A 17,511-nucleotide genomic window follows, 5' to 3' on the forward strand; every position below is an offset into this window, starting at 1 on the left:
ACATGGTGGACAGTGTAGGAAAGGCCTTACTGTACAAATACTTCTCCTTGTTCCATCCCTATAGCCCATCAGAGACCCTGAATTTTTTTTCTCTGTCAACCTATCTTAATACTTCAATATAAACTAAAATAATTTAGAAACAATCTCCTGCTGCTGTCTCAAAGTGTAATACCACATCAGGAATAACACACCACTACTTCTCATTGCAAGACAAGCAGTGCAGAATGTTAATATATAGTAAATAATCCCTTTATCCAAAATTGCTTTCAGATCTTGTTCAACATTTATTTCTTTCTCTCTGTCCTTTTGTTTACCATTAGTAAACAGTATCATTAGAAGTCTGACAACAGCCCACAAGAAGACAGTGTACCATTCATTTGACCCTATTATTTTTTTTTCCCCACCAAGTTAGTATTTACGGGAAATGGCCAGCAGGTAAACCAAGAAAAATTCTGTCTAATTCCCCCCTCCCTCCATCCCTAAACTCCTACTTCAGTGCTTAGCTTTTCACATTTAGAGACAAAAGAATACACTTATTTTCCATTTCACTGCTGGAGGAAGTGTTTTATGGATATCAAACAGAAAAATAGGATGCTCATTTCTCTCTCCTCAAGAATATCTTGAGCTGCAACAACCTACAGAGCAAGAACCCAAAGGTGGCTCCCGAAATTCAGGTCTGTACCAGGTGGCTTTCTGCCAGCACCTTTTTAAAGCAGCATGGATTGAATCACCTGCAATTTCTCTTGTCCTTCCCTCATTCCCATCCTGATGATGAGCAAGTATCAGAGGAGGTCATGACAAGTAAAGCTTTGAACTCAGCTATCAAATACATAATGCTGTTATAACCCCCAGGTAACAAGTGTGGTACCTGCAGCTCTGTTTGGAAGAAGAACTTCTGTGGACACTGTGTGCAGTCATAGATCTTGTCCTCTTGTCCATGGGCTGAGAAAATATGCTGCTGCAACTTGTTTGCTTGGACAAACACTGGAATATTAGACAAACAACAAGCTTTTCATTATTTCATAGTGCAAGTGAAGAGTTTTTTATAAGCAATTTCCCATTAACACTCAGCAATTCCAAGAGGTAAAATTAGGCTGGTGCACTCTGATTTCACATGACACCGTTGCTATAATGGGTACCAATGAACACTATTTATCAACAAAGTGTGATCCTTCTTCTAAAATGAATGAATTGAAACAGATGCCTGGTTTAAAAAAAATACAAAGAAAAAAAAAAGACCCTAACAGGACAACCAATGAAGATTTCAAATTTAAAGAATTTAAAAATGCCATTTTCTTTTCAGAATTATTTCTTCATGCTTACTGCACTCTGATTGAACACACACAAAACTTATTTCCTAGCAACCAACAGGTTTAGAAGGCATAGATGCCAAAGTCCTGTTTACTCTGTGTGCCTAAAGTTAAAGCTAACAAACAGCTCTGTATTTAAATGTGTTAATGCTAAAAATTATATCCCACAGCTACACTTGGGCAATCTCTATAAATGTGAAACAGAACTGCAGGTAAATTCTCTTTGGATACTTTAAGATCAACTCTGCCTACACACTGAATGCAAGGGTTTCAATAATATAAACATGTTCAATTTTAATGACTACAAAACAAGGCCCTAAGACTGTGTAACAGTTTACCTAGGAGACATACTATTAATAATTAAATTGTATATGCCAGAGGCAGTGTTTGGGTTGGCAGCACTGACTTCTGATGGATGCCTGGTGCACTGTGACCTAAAAAAGTTTGCATCTACAATATTAATCTGTATAGGCAGGGAAAGGATTTATTAAAGATGCTGGCATTTGACTTTGACTCCACTCCTAATCATTAAAATTATTCTAATTGCAAGGCAACAAAAAACATCAGAATATTGTTCTTCTGAGTCATACATTTTAATCACATTTCTCATTACCCTGAAAAAAAAAAAGATCAGTTTCCATTTGCCATATAAAACTTATATTGGTGATTTTTACTTCTTGTTAATATTCTAGCAAGACATGCTGAAATAATTTAATGGCATATTGCTAATAAAACACCATTGTTTATGATTAATGCTCGGTGTCTATTTACCCCATCAGCAAAAAAAGAAAAAGTGTTTCACACAGATTGGAATCGACTTATCTCCATACTCTTTTAACACATTTTACAAGGCTACTGGCTCAAACATTAAAGGATTAGTTTTATCAGGGATCTTGCTCACAAGGAGAACTGTCAGTGGGTACTCCTTACATATGCAAGTTTTTATATTGCATTTACAACTCCCCCAAACTTGGAGATGGAAGACCCATGGCATTACACTAAGAAAAGACCATGTCATAATGTGTACACAAAGGCAAGAGAAAAAAATTAGTAGAATCAGTAATAAAACTGAAAAACCAAAAAAATGCCTAACTGAAAGAATTATTGAACACAGACGCCTAACAGGCAAACTGTTTACGGAAGTACTATCCATGCTCAGACATTACTATGACAAGCTGTGCAGTGAAGATGAACTACGTATTTTTTTAATTTTATAACCCACAGAAATGTGTGAAACCTGAACACAGTGAGGTAATAATCATCACCAGCCACTGTATCTGAGAGATGAAAAATTCAACTTTAATTTTCCTCTGTAGCGTGCACTCAGGTTTTATTGGGAGGGGAGCTGCCAAACAAAGAGAAGTAAAATGAAAGTATTAAAGGGTCTATTTGCCTATCAATGAAAATCCTTCACTCCCATTAATGGAGAACAGAAACCTTGAATGACTTCCAGAATTAGCATGCCATTGATACGAGAATACCCAAAGTGTGTTTTGTCATGTTTGTGATTATCTTTGATTTTCAACTTGTAAAGCAAAATTGGGCATGTAAGCTACATATTAACGCTTATGTTTTAGGTTATCATTTTATGAAATGTTCTATTAAGAAGTCCTTAAAAAAAATCACAACAACTCTGTAGGCATCCTTTTAATGTGTTTTCATTTCCAACAACAGCATTTTTCTGTTTCTCATTATGGCCCAAACACTGCAGTGCTTAGCCCTACTGGGTCAAGTTATTTTCTCACTTGGGTTTTACTACCAAGTAACACCACTGACTTGGGGAGGATTATTCCACACTTGGGCTTGTGTCAGGGGAGAGCAGAACTTGACTTGTGGCAAGACAGCACAGTTTGCTTTCTAAAGCATATTACAAGGGTGTTTCTTCTCACCACAAGCCAACTAATACATGCAAATGGGCTTTCTTACCCAATCAGAGGAGAATGTTGCTGCACAGGCTATACCTAGCAGCCCTTGCCTATGGGGCCAAGTTCTGCTCTGAGTTATATCGTTTGAGATGAAAAATCTGTAGCTTTAAAGCACAAATTTATGGGCGGTTTTAACCTCGGCAAGTTTGGAACATGAAGGTAATGAACATGATACTGTGGAAGGTAACAGACTATCAGTTCTGCAATTACAAAAACCTCAAACTTCCGATAGAAAAGCCTGACCTTCCAGAGAGCTTGGCTTTCTAAACGATTTCTAATCAATATTACTAATGAGCACAAATGTAATATACCTTCCTAAAACCGACCTAAAGCCAGCACATGACACAGCTGTCGGTGGAGTTCTGCAAGCGCAAGCTAAGGGCATGACTGGGACAAGCAGTGATGGCCTCCTACCTGTAAAGCACACCGGACATTTGAAGGTGCCCCCCATGCCTTCAAAGCTGTGCTCTATCAGGTGGCACTGAAGTTTGGCAGGAGAGTCGAACGTCTGATTGCAGAGTTTGCATTCATGGTTCAGTCCTTCATCTGCAGGAGAAATCAAAAGAAAAGTGAAATTTACCAGAGCCCTTACCAAAGAGCAAGTCCAACATGATCTATGAACGGAAGAGACTTTTTGTTTTCCTAAGCTCAGGAAACCAGATGCCCCTCAGCACCTACAGCTGCTGAAGTGTTCTCTTACCTGGAAGGTTTCAGAATGTACAAAGCTTAACTGGGCATTAAAAGCACAGATTTTCCACATACAATTAGCACCAAACAGGATTGCAGAGCATTAGACTTCAGTAGGAAATGATGAGTAGGACCTGAAACATCATCTCTTAGCAGACCCACCCGATCACGACGGAGTACATTTGCAAAACAGCGCGTGAGGAATTTAATGCTGATCATGCATCATCCCATCTACCACGGGTAAGAACTGCGAATGCACACATTTTTGGCACTCTGGCTGACGTGGAGTTTCTCGTAACCAGCGTGAGAGGGGAGGGTAGTTTATACCCTCACTGAATCACTCCTGCTCCATGTTTCCAGTGCCAGGGGCATACGTGAAACCCTTTGCGAGCCGCAGGATTTCCCAGCTCTCTTTCTGACAATCCCAGATTTTCTTCCCTTTATTTGCATTTCTCCTCTCAATAGCCCAGAAAAGTCCCCGTGCGCCTCCTGACGCAGCTTTCCTGTCAATGTCCTGCAGCTTTAAAACCCTTCCTGCTCCCTCCCGCTTGTTCCTCTGCTTCCTCCCATTGTCCTCCGAAGGCCGGCTGGTGCCTGGCACCAGGTTCCCTTCCTGAGGGTGCTGCAGGATTCATCCACTCCGCCATGAGGGCAGTCAACGGCTGTCCTACTTAGAAACAGTTGCTAGGTAAGAAGTGGCTTCCAGCCCTGCTGCAGAGGCCTCAATTCCCACAACGCCGCTTAGAAAAGGTCCTTCTGTATGTCACCAGTGTGCTACACAGGTAGCATTGATCTCGCAGGTAAATACTGTATCTGATTATTAAAAATCAAGCGCGAATAAAACGCTTGGCGACTGGTGCAGCTCCCTACCTTTTCTCAGGTGAAAAGGAGTGATTTAGGACAGTGCCCTGCCCACCCCAAACACCTAAATGCCATGCTGCCCACCTCCTGCCGAACCGAGCGCTCGCTGCCTGCAGCGATTAGTGACCGTAATGACGGACGTTCGCGGTTGGCAGTTGCCATAGGCGGTGAGAGCAGAGACAACGTTTTGTACTCCACGCAACAATCCTCCCCACCGATGTAAAGAAAACAGGACATGGTGCTTGTGCAGCTGAGTGGGGCCACATGCCCTCTCAAAATGACCCTTACAAACTTATCAGAATTGAAAAAATTTCAATGGTAGCCATCAGCTTTCCCTTCTCGTTAGTCTGAAAGCTAAATTTAGCCTTCACGTAAAAGTCATGGCATCTTTAGCAAAGGGTGGGAATTTGTGGGCTTTAGACAGTGCAAGCTGAGCCAGGTGGTGGCGGCCGTTCTGCAGGTGGGACTACTGAAAGCTACCGTTGTGTGGTTTTCTACGAGGTGTCAGAGCTCTCTATAACGGGAAGGTAAGGGGCAGATGAAAACCAACAAGCCAAAAGATTTACACAAAATTGGGGTGGGGTGGTGGGGTCTCTCCTTTGGAGCAAACAGGTAAAAATACACCAACTACAAAAATTTCTACCCTGACAACGGTCTGTAACCGGGGACCTCTCTCTTCACTGAACACCTAGCTCTCATAATGTTCATATATACGGCGGCGCCTCCATTGCCTTTCATGGTAAGACCTTGTTTTTCATGTAGCGACTGTGAGATGAATGTAGGACACCATTCTGGCTCTTTAAAATTGACATATTGGCATGTGGCCATTTTTTTCACTCTCCTGTCTTTCTGTCAAGTCTTAGCGCAACAGAGTGGTGCCACAGGTATAGACAAACAGGCCGAGCATCGCCCGCGCGCTCACACAGCAAACCGCAGATGTCCCTTCGTCCTCTACCCAATCCTTCATTAAAGCAGTGTTCAAAGTTCCTGGCTACCTCCACATGCTGAAGAGCTATCAGAGGGGTGTGAAATGGCAGGCCTGCTCTGGGAGTCAGCTGAAAAAGGTCAGTGGTCCTGGCGATCCCGTGCCCACGGACTATTGCCACTGAGGTGCCTGTCTCTGTTACCCACATCAGACAGAAGAACTTTGCTGCTTTTGACTCCCACCTTGCCTGACCGGGAACCAATTTATAGCTGGATATGCTGAGGACAGCCGTCAGCACAAACTCAGGCAAAGGCTCAGGTCAACCTCAGCTGTTTTGCCACCACAGCTTCTCTGGAGAGACTAGACTATTGAGGCAGCAGAGCACAGGCTGCTGAGGTACATGTCCCATCCAGCCACGCACACTGGTAGTCAGGTACTGTTAGCTGAACATACTCTGTGCAAAAGACTCCCAAGGGCAGATTAGAGGTAGGTGACATCTTTCATAAGTCTTCATAGATAAATTAGCAACCATTTATCAAATATATGCTAACGATTTCCTTAGCAGGGGAAATTTAAGTGGAGTCTTAAGAGTTGCTTGGGATGTGAGGTTTTCCACCATCACTGACAAACCCTTCCAGTGTGTTCTGCTTTTGCTACTGCTGAGAGAAGACAAGTATGGCCCGCACAAGCACCATCAAGGGGAGCATGAGGGAAAAGAACCTGGCACGCACCAGTCTGCACATCTAAGAGAGATGGCTGCATCCTGCGAGGCAGGCTGTATGCCGCACTCTCCTAACAGGCAGCAACCCACAGCTGTGGGCAAAGCTGCAGAACAGCATACTGAAAAGAGAAGGAAGGCTCAACAAACCATATATAAATGCCTCTTCTTTCCTGAACCTGCAAATCAATTACAAGGAATGTACAGACTGCCACACGTGATCAGATCATTTCTCCTACATCCAGATCCTCGCTGTGGTCATTACCAAACAGATAGTTCTGAAGACAGTGCAAGTCCCCACAAAGGGTAATTATGAGCTAGAAAGCCTGTAGGGTGAAGTTTCTTCATCAAACTGTTTGTGCTGATACACACAGTCAAAGCAATTAGGACAAACGGAGCTCCATCTCAGGATCTTCCACACGTCAAGGTGAAGATAATCGATGCCAATTCTCAAATCACAGAGTTACTGTTGGCAAAGTGTAAATGAACCACGCTAATCATTCTTGAGCATGGGAACATTGAACAGGGAGTTCTTCAAACATTCCAAGGGAGAAAGACTTCCTAAAAAGAAATATTTTTATATGGAGCTACAGAAGACAGAGAAGGCTTTACATTACCTTAGCTAATGAAGAAAAAGTAGGAAGAAAGGCATGCACTCCCAATGCTGAAGCAAACCTAATTTTAGTTACATAGTATTTGTACTTGTTCAAGAAGAACTGAACCCCATTAAATGTGATCCTATTGTATTTCCCCTATCACCCAGATCTGAGGCGATCTCCTGGTCACAAACATCAAAACCACTTTGACTACTGTTATGTTGCAAATCCGATTTTCCTAAAGGCTTATAAACAGGGTTTGAAAAATCCCCTCACCCACTCGCCTGGGGCAGATAGGAAACTTCCCCAGGCAAGAGACATCAATTTGTGCAGAATCTAAGCTTTCTCTTAAAAATAAAATGTTTTTAGTCTCCTAGTTCTAAAGGCCGCATTTAAAATATGACTACATTTGTATAACTAATAGAATAATTTTTTTCCTAAGTCCCACTGTTCAGGGAGTTATAAAGCCCTCCCCTCACTCTGTTTTTCACCCATTTTGTGCACATCACCCGCTCTGTGCTACATCCTCAGAACAAAGGGCAAGGTTCCAGTCCTTTAATTCAAGAATGTGAGACCAGCATGATTTAAATTTAAGGGAGACAGATAAGGTTACAGTATTGGCAGAAGAGCCAGGAGTGCTGGGTTCCGTTCCAAGCTCTGACACTGACTTACTCTTATCACCTTGGGCATGACAGTATCGCCTGTGTTCCTCAGACTACCCACCTTTAAATAAGAGGTGTTAATTTTTAATTTCCACTTTAATAGGCTGACCTAATTAGTATCGCTTAAGACTTTTAATACAACTGGGACAGCGGAGCTGGAGAAGAGTCCAGGACTATCTACCACACACAGAAGAACCAGAATCACTACCATTTGGGTTTGAAAAGGTTTAAGATAACATGTTCAGGCACACAACTGCCTGCTTGTTTGGGTCACACAGCACTGCAGAAGGATGAGGGAACAAGACTTTGTCCCTGTGCTCTGTTCTCCATAGAGAATTTAAAAGCACAGCCAGCATTTTATCTCCCACTGGCATGAAAGAGCCAGGGTGTGGCAGCTCTTGCAAAGGTGCCAGATGGGGAAAGAGGACGCAAAAGGCTCTGTTTACACCCTGGCCCCTGTCTAGCTCTTCATGTTTAGCACACAATTTGATAGGGTGCTATGGAAGTGCAAAGTATGATATCATTAATAAATCAAGGACCGGTGAAATGTCACATTTTCAGTTTCCATTTGGGATAAATCTGAAATAGAATGGAGCGTCAGATACAGTCCAAGAGGCTCTCCTTCGCTGCAGAACAGAGCTACTGCTCTTTCCTCTTACTCAGGGAAAAAAAAAAGAAAAAAAAAAAGAAAAAAGTGCTGAACAGCTTTAAAAAATTCAATCAAAATAATCTGCTCTTTGGAAAGGTGGCGGCTGACAGTAATTGGAAAATACTGTCTGACTCATTTATTAAAGTGAGATTCAGAGTCAATTGATTTAATAACCATTAGAATATTCTATTAAGGATATAATAGGTTGGCACAGCCCTATTTTTTATTAAGAGTTATAGGTAAGAAATAAGCAATGCTATGGAATTTTAGACAACTGCTGTATGGATTAGACTAAAAATATGGCTTGCAAAATAGGTATAAAAGCAGCAACTATCAGGAGGAGGAACAGGAAAGTACATTACAGTGCAAATGAGTTAGCTGAACGATGAAAAGGAAATGAACCTTTAATATAAAGCCTGCACTTTTCCAAATCTAACAGAAAACTATGCACTGCATTCCCTGATGTGGTACATCGTAAAACAAGTCAGCACGTCCTTCACATTATGGATCCAACAACTCCATAAGGAAGGCAAGAACAAAATACCCACTGTACAGCGCAGAACTGCTGCTTACTGTTGCCCTTACATGGTTAGGATATGAGTTTGGACATGGCTAAGACCTCGCAACATGGATGAGGATGGTTTACCCACTGCTGGTAGAGAAATGCGTTTGATGCATGCAGAATTTCTGCATAAGTAAATTACTTTCCATTTGTAATCTTTATTCAGATAGTGGGAAAATGTAAACATGAATCAACTCTAAATAAATGCATTTAATATTCATATAAATGTTTAATATTTACACAAATATTAAATGTTTCAATGGGGGTAGGTAGATTTTAATTGAGGTGCAGCCCATTACCTCAGCAACTAACTTGATAACCAGCTATAAAAGCAAACAAAATCAAGTCTTCGCACTGAGCATATACTCACATTTGGGGATCCTCTATCTTTGCACTGGCGACCCACGCTGCGGAGTTACTAACTTGTAGGCAGGCAAGATCCCCCCACACCCGCACCCCGACTTGAGGCACGGCTTTGGATGACCTGGCCCAATTTGTGTTACCAACTCAATGCACAACTTGTTCATTTCACGGAAGGCCCTGACATTTCAGTATACACTTTAAACAAGTGAAACCCTTTAAGCAGCCTCTAGACTGTGTGTCCCATGTTTATGCTTCTTGCTCTTCAATAAAAACAAAACTAGAGCAGCTACAAGCAAATGTTCACTGGCTGACTTACAGGCAGCTGTTAGGTCGGTAACCACTGGGGGCCCTCTTATATTGTCTGATCAACACTACAGCCATTACCGAGTACCAATTTGTAACAGTTTATAAGTAACTCTTTCTCTTATTCACCCTCGAGACTGTCCAGAAGGGTCCTTCTGCCTTTTACTCTGAATAAATCTATAGGCAAAGGTCCAAAGATGATGATGTCCTCCTGGTAAATCATCACGAGGCTGGGTCCGTGCTTACAAGCATCTGCTGAGAAGTAGTGTAAACTCTGCCCTCTGCACACAACATAGGAATGAAATGGCCTGCAGTCCCTGTATTTTTTTCAGGTCTAAAGCAAGCACAGCTCCCACATTCAATGTGTTTTCTTTATAATTTTTTTTTACCAAGCAAACCATGCCCCTAAACCAGTTTCTTCTTCACATGGCTTCCACTCTTCCCTGAGTTAATTTTCCAGCACGCATTTATAAACCAGAGATCTGACGAGTAAGGAAGGCAGGCCACGGATGACAGCTAACCCCTCGGCTACAACATCTCACACTGAAAACTGGGGAAGGACAAAATACACCGTACAACACTATAATTTGTGGAGTATACAGCCATCCGTTCTTCCTAGCTTATAGCACTGGGTTCGTCTGCATCTTTTTGATTCTACCAGCCATACACCCACACACTCATCAGCCTCTCTGTGCCACTAGAGACAACCTCATTCCTGCTCGAAATTCGGTCTTATGGTCCACTATGGTGAGTAAGTGTGTGACAAGTATCCTCACCTGCTAAGGAACACGAAACACCTCTTCCAAGCCTGGAAGCTGAAAGGATGAAGTCTCCAGCACCACATTCATCATTTCTTCCTGATTGTAATAGTGCTTCTGTCACTTTCAACTTCTCAACTACCATCACCCCCCCCCCCCCCCGAAAAACACTATCCACCATGGTGTTAATTTTGGAAGCTGACATGAAAAGCATGGGAATATAGTGATAAAGATGGAGACATAGTAAAGGCAAAGCATACAGCTGGAATTTGCAGAAGGAAAAAGAATACAGCTGGAATTTACAGCCGTTGAGATGAACCTGCCATGGAAAAATGGGGTTTTTAAAAGTCCTAACTAACAGTTCAGTCCTGATGGGACCAGATGGAGGATTGGATGGAAAGACAGAAGTACATCCGTGTTTCTCCTGCAGCATCCAGGGCAGATCACTACATGTTTGGAATTGGGAGGGTGGGGGAAGGAAATATATTCCTCACCCTCTCAGCACTGTTATCCTGCATTTCCCTCTTGTGCCACGCACTACTGCTCGTGTAGGCATGCCTGCACAGTGGTCTGTGTTTACTCTTAATACCACTTTTAACTGAAATCATGATGTTAGCTGAGACTGGGAAACTCAAAATATCGGGCTGCAACCTGAGCAATGTCTCTCCCCTTGCTTTTTTACAGTTTATAATGATTTTTGGGCAATGCTCTGCCCATGTGTGAGGAAGGAGGTGGACAAGATGAAAGAAACAATCCTAAACTCTTGAGTCACCAACAGTTGTAGCCTCCCAAGGGGAAAGCTGAGACCCAGCTATGACTCTGCCTTGTAGGATGCTGGCCAGCATCAGAAGGAAGAGGATGGGATCTGCACTGTGCTGTTGAGGCCAGGCCATGCTGGTTCCCAGCAGCACCAGATAGGAAGCCCTTATTGAACATGCAGGGAATAAATCCTACAGCCTTCTGCAGCGTATTGCTAAAGCTACAGCAAAGGGTGCTGACTGATGGAGTGACAAAGAGCTGGGATCCACCTCCTCAATTAAAGCAAAAGTTCATCTCTCCAGGGCCAGATTTTGAAATTAGATCTGCTTAAGGGAAAGCCAGTCTACTGCATCTTTCATTCCACTGTATTTTTGTCTGAAGCAAGGGATGCATTTCACTTCACCAACTGTTCACTTTTTTGCTTGGTTGCACTCGCTTTGGCTGCTTGTAAGTGAACTCTTCTTACCACATGTGCCTTGTATGTTCTATTAAAGCCACAAATTGTCTGGCTTCCATGAGGCTGGGTGAAAATAAAAGAAGGGCAACTGGCAGGGTCTATTTTTTAATAACTGTCATGTTTTCAGCTCAAGTAAGAATGATTTAAATACAGCAAATGCCCTCTCCATCAAAGAACCGCATTTTCTGGGCAACTGGTTACCAGGTGAGAGTTCAGGAATTCAGCAACAGGGCTATTCACCAACTGATGGGACATGCATAATTTGCTACTCCTTGTCTGTAACTGCACCAGGAAAAGGTATTAAAATTTGTTCGGAAAAAAGTCTGTGTTGCATCACGTAGCTATACACATTACAAGGTTACACTCCATCATTGCAATAAAATCCCATGTGATAGAGCTTATTTTGGAAACAATTTTACCATGGGATATAAAAAGAAATTTAAACCAGTAGGAATAAGCTGAGTGGTATGAGTTATTTGTAGACAGATGATCCAGCTCAACGTTTACCTTTTCAAAAAGCACTTAGTGAGCACTGATTAAAAACTTGGAGACTGATCCTTCAAACACTGGCATAACTAGCTCAGGGGAGCAGGCCTCCTGTCTTACTAGACTCTTGTCTAGACTTTTTGTGGGACTAAATTCTGCCAGTGTGCAAGGTCAAGACCTCCATCCTTACACTGCACAGTGAGATAGATAATTATCTGCATATTACAGATAAAGAAACCAAACCTCAGAGCTGCTAAATGTCTGTTTTCCCACCTCAAACAGAGAATGAAAACTCTTACTAAATTCTCATGGATGAAGAATCAGGTCCTGCTTAATCTGCCCATCGTCATGAACACAGTGTCAGAATTAAGGTCAGAACTGAGTTTTAATTTGTTCTCTTCCATGAGCTTTCTTCCAAGAAGAAAGTTTTTTTGACCAAATCTTCTCTAGTAAAGTCAAATTACAATCTCAATGGCTCAGAGATTGCCTGAGCAAAGCAGTTACGAACAATTTAATCAAACTGTAGGGAAAAAAACTAATAAAAATGTCACATTTGTATTCAGAAGAATTAAGAACAGTAAAATCTAAGTAAAAACTTTTGGGTTTTTTAGCATTGTTCATTCAATTTCAATATTTTTGTTCACTGTGCAGGCTACAGCTTCTTTTTCTTGTTCTTGCTATCTGGTTGGAGAACCAGCTTTCTCTGTTATTTGATGTTAAATGCCTACTAGTAATGCCCACTCACCTGGGACTTCTGGAACTGGTGGAAGTACAAGTATATCTACTTTTAACTTTTGCACAAAGAAAACACAAATTGTTGAACTAGGAGAGGATATTTCATGTTGCATAAACTAAATGCAACCTGTTCTAAATTTAGGGGTGCTGGGAAAACATCTTCTTGCATGGAGACAATTAAAGCATCAATATTAATTCTACACCACAGTGGACCAGCAGTAAAAATTACGTTTTATACACAACTCTCATCATGTATTTCTTTTGTTCTGAGTATACAGAAAGGGTCAGAGTTGCCTTCCTTCTTCTGGCATGAAGCCGTTAGATGTCTGAAAGATAAAGTCTCTAAATGCTGAAATGCTGTTTATCCAACCTACAAAGAATTGCCTGCTTACTCTTAAAAGAAGGGGAAGAAAAAAGGAAAATGGAAAAAAAGAATAGGCTAGGCTAGGCTAGGCTAGGACAGGGTAGGATAGGGCTTTCTGGTATTACTGGATATTTGAATTGAGAGCATGAAGAAGTAACAGTACTCCTCATATTTCCTAATACATCAGATACTATTGATAATTTTTTCCAAATCTGAATGCCATTATATGAGTCAAAGATTACTTGGCATCTTCTTACATAGGTGAGGGACACTTTGAAATGAGCAGCAATTGCTGGGATATTGATCCAGCTCTTAAACTCATTTAGGGGTGTATTAACATCCTGCTTTCTTTCCTCTTAACCTCCATCTCCTCACCCCAACCCCTCAGAAAAATCAGGAAGAAGCAGTTCAGGCTGTTAAGGCCCTCAGGTCTATGTTGATAACTGGACATTTAATTAGATTCTTTTCACCCGAGCAAACTGCTTTGCCAGTTAGGGGAGATCTCCTTGTACAGCAATGTATTAAAATGATAAAGCTCAATTTAATATAAAGAATTATTTATATTGCTCGTCTGACTTAGTTTGCTGTTTTGTTTAGGAAAGCATGAGAAAGCTCAATTTTAATTTGCACCAACCTTTCCCTATGTCTCTCTTTGATCCTGCTATAAAGCAAGCAAGCAGCTTTGGGCTCACATATCAAAAAAGGACCAGATTTCATTCTAAACCTACTCCACTCTTCTTCCCACTTTCTCTGCTGGTACTAAGACTTCACACTGAGCTGAACAAACAGCTGTTGGGATTTCTATATTAAAAGTTCTTTGTTTGTGGATAAGAGAATAATGAGGGCCAATTAGTTATTTTTCCTCTATTTGTTACATGTTTGTGGGTTGGCTTTTTTTTTTTTTTTAAATTCTAAATACCACTTTTAGAGACATATTCCAACTCTTCATCAAACCTAATTCCTCACTGAAGCAAAGACACCATTTCCTACTATGCTAACAACTGAGGAGTGGTGCCTAAGAACATCCCCCCTCTCTAGTGAACTTTCAAGTAGCAGAATGGCAAAATTATGAACGTGAAATAATAAGGGAAAAAAAATAGGAAAAACAACAGAGTAGAAGAAACAGAGAAGAGTTGGCTGAAAAGAGATGTATCATTGACAGGCAAAGATTGGTTGGGGAAGGAGAACAGACGTAGTAGCAATGATAAAGAAAAAAGGGGGTAGACTGAAAAGGCTGATGGAGGAGAAGAGGGGGCGAGCAGAAGCAGGACAAGGGCGTGAAACCCAGCTGGAGGTGAAAAGGCACAAGGAAGTCCCGATTTAACCCTCATTTTAATTTCACTGAAGAAATGCAGAAAAGCATACATTTCCAGACGGAGCTTGGGTAATTCAGTGCAGCTCCAATGGCAATAATAATAGATGTATTTTTACAGCCAAATGTCTCAAGCCAACAATGTTACCACTATATAATTAATAACAATAAGCAATTAAAAAGAACAGCAGGTTACAAGTATAAGGCATCAAACTGTATTACCAAAGGAAACAAATACAGCACTATTATGAGAAAAATAAATGTATAGGCTGTCAGGTCAGTGTATATCCTCTCTAGATAAAACTTACAGAGCTGGAGAAAAACGTGGCGCGACATTAAATGACCACGAGGTGATTAACATCAGTGAAAAAGCAAAAAACACTTGTAAGACTCTGAGGAAATCTGAAATGCGATATGAAAAACATGCCTGTAACAGCTAAAGAGAGGTGGCTGACCACTGTAAGGCATTAGGCTTGTACTAAGATGCACGCTAATAAACAACTTACAAGACTGCATTTGTTGGCCGAAATATTCTCCAAAAGGCCCACTCAGTTTTCATTGTGTGCGTCTGTTCATTTAAATAAGAAGAGGTAGGAAAAAAAGCGGAACCCAGGAAGAAAGGGAGGAAGATTCAAACCACACTTAGCAGGAGCGGGGACGGGGGGGTCAAGAGACAGCGGGGTTTAGCTGGGGTTTCTTCCACCCCCTTCTTTCCCCGGGGGTTGGGGCAAGTGCCAAATCCCCCTCCCCCCCGAAATGCATTTACTCGACACCCTTCCCTTCCAGGAGCCGGCTCAGCTCCTGGCAGCCCCGATCGCGCCAGGGCAGCAGGCGGCGGGCGCTGCCCCCCGCCGCGCTCCTCCTGCCGGCCCCCCGCCGCCGGGCCGCCCCGCCGGGGCTCCCGAGCCCCGGCCCCCTGCGAGTCCCGCCTCTCCGCCCGGCCCCAGCGACGCCCCCGCGGGACCCGAGCCTCGGCCCCGCAGGCCTTGGGCTGGATGGCCGGCGTGCCCGCTCCTCGGCAGGGAGCCGCAAGGCGCCGCGCACGGCCTTTCCTCTGCCCCCGCCACGAGAAGTCCCTCCTTGGTGGGCACAGTGGCAGAGCTCCCCAAGGCTGCGAGGGCTGGCCGGGGCTCCCGCCATCTTTTAGTACGGCCAGGAGGTGTGCGAAGGGCAAATCGGGCCGTTCACCCCCGCTCCGGCAGTCACTCCTCCAGTGAAATCCCCTTCTGAGACAGCGGGAGCCTGGAGTTGAGACCCGGTTCCCACTCTCAGTTATGCCTGTGAAGCATGGAGACACAGGGGAGCCGCTTTTCCCCTGCCTGCGAACCTCAGCACCACCCAAAGCCGACCCAGTCCAGCCCCACGTGTAGTAGTGCTGCGGGTACCCGCACAAGGTGTGCAGCACTTGCCGAAACCAAATTTATTAATGCCATGGGCTGCGAAATGGGGAGAACGGGTTAAAAATAATGAGATTTGACCGAGTGTATGCCTGGAATTCTGCACTGGGCGTTCAAGTTTGGGCAGTTCTACCTCAGAGGGTTTCTCTGTAACAAGGAGAGCAAGAATTTGACTTTGTTTTAAAATGAAGACTGAGATTTGATGCAGTACTGTCATTTCAGGAGTGAGGGTTGAAAAAGAAGCATTGTGCGACTTGTGATCAAATTGTGAAACTGTGAAACCTAATTTACCCCAATGAAATGGGGGGGACAAAATTAATTCAGATAAAGGAGGATTTTGAATAAGCTAGGGACTATTTAGTGCTTTTAATACACAACCTGGGACACAACCTCATTACAGATCAGGAGTGTTGTGCTGTGAGTTTGTGTCAGAGTGGAAGTGTCACTGACACAACAAATAAAACCAAAAATATCCTACTCCCTGATTGCTTATTTTGTGTTTCCATACACATGCTACATGAGCCTGAAGAATAATTAACACTGCTGAGAAGAAGCAGCAACAGTGGATGAGTCTCACTACAGCAGACCTCTCATCATAGCAGAAATACAAATGTACTTGTTATCGTAACTGTGTTATGTTAAGTAGACCTTTGCCCCACATTATTATAAGTTAGAGGAGGGAAAGGGGAAAAGGAAGATGATATCAGCATCCTTGATGATATTTTATTTATCCACACATACGGTTGACACAGTTGAAGAATAAGCAGAAGAATGGAAGAAGACACACAGTACTTGTGGACCCAGGTTTTTTCACATTTTGTCAGGGATAAGACGACTGCCAGTGAAGACAGCCATCCCTTTTACAGAGCAATCCCAGGCATTACTGCCCGCAAAAAAAAAAAAAAAGTTTAAAATATTAAAATATTTCTATAGCTATCATGTGGAATTATAAAGATGCTGTGGGCAAGTTTTTAATTTCTTAACTTTATGACAATTTGTCCAAGACCTGAGCAGGTTCATTTACGCTACCATTTAAATATTGTATACCCTGATTATGTAATGAAGGGCAGCTCCACAGGATTTTGTTTCCATCATCAACCTCTTGATGATATTAAGAAATAAAACTACTTCTTAACAGAATTGTAGAAGATGTGCATTTAACTTGCCTGGTCTTTTCTTTTTGAAAGTTGGAGGGCCATCGTTTGGAAGCCCTGATGCTGTTTAAAACTGTCTTCACCACAAACCTTGCAGGCAGCAAGTTTCTGTACTTCCTCGGCACATTATGCTTGTCAGTCTTTCTCCAAGCAAAGTGGGGAAAACAAGCATCTGAGATGCAAAGATGTAAAGCAAATAGAATATATCCCCCAGCCCCTTCAATTGCCTCCTTCACCTCACTCAAGAAGCAACTTTTAATTTATTAAACCTGGAGGTGAGCAGAGAGATGTAACACTAGGCAGGATTTGAACAACAGAAAGTAAGGTCAAGGAGGAATATTACCTCTCTAGTCATATTTGGAAAAACAGGGGCATTTTGGAAGTCAAAAAAAGAAAAAAAAGGAATGGGAGGAGAGCAAGAGGGCAAACCCGCTTGCTATGCTGTGTATCACTGACCAGCTAGAGCCCACTGTTAGATTTCACAATGCATTTTGCTGAGTGAAGCATGCAGATTTTGATCCCCTGACA

The 17,511-nt window shown here is 42.5% G+C and overlaps 1 protein-coding gene across 10 annotated transcripts in view; it reads right to left on the bottom strand.

Moving 5' to 3' along the window:
* ZNF521 (zinc finger protein 521) overlaps positions 1-17,511 on the bottom strand; it is a 233,201-nt gene that overhangs the window by 26,878 nt on the left and 188,812 nt on the right. For all 10 annotated transcript variants that reach the window (XM_052787626.1, XM_052787627.1, XM_052787633.1 and 7 more), the window contains 2 exons: positions 3,650-3,781; positions 869-984 (listed from right to left, as the gene is read on the bottom strand). In XM_052787626.1, coding sequence (XP_052643586.1) covers positions 869-984; positions 3,650-3,781 — 248 coding nt within the window. The remainder of the gene's footprint in view (positions 1-868; positions 985-3,649; positions 3,782-17,511) is intronic.

Source organism: Harpia harpyja, chromosome 5 (genome assembly GCF_026419915.1).
Source record: "Harpia harpyja isolate bHarHar1 chromosome 5, bHarHar1 primary haplotype, whole genome shotgun sequence".
Classification (NCBI taxonomy): Eukaryota; Metazoa; Chordata; class Aves; order Accipitriformes; family Accipitridae; genus Harpia; species Harpia harpyja.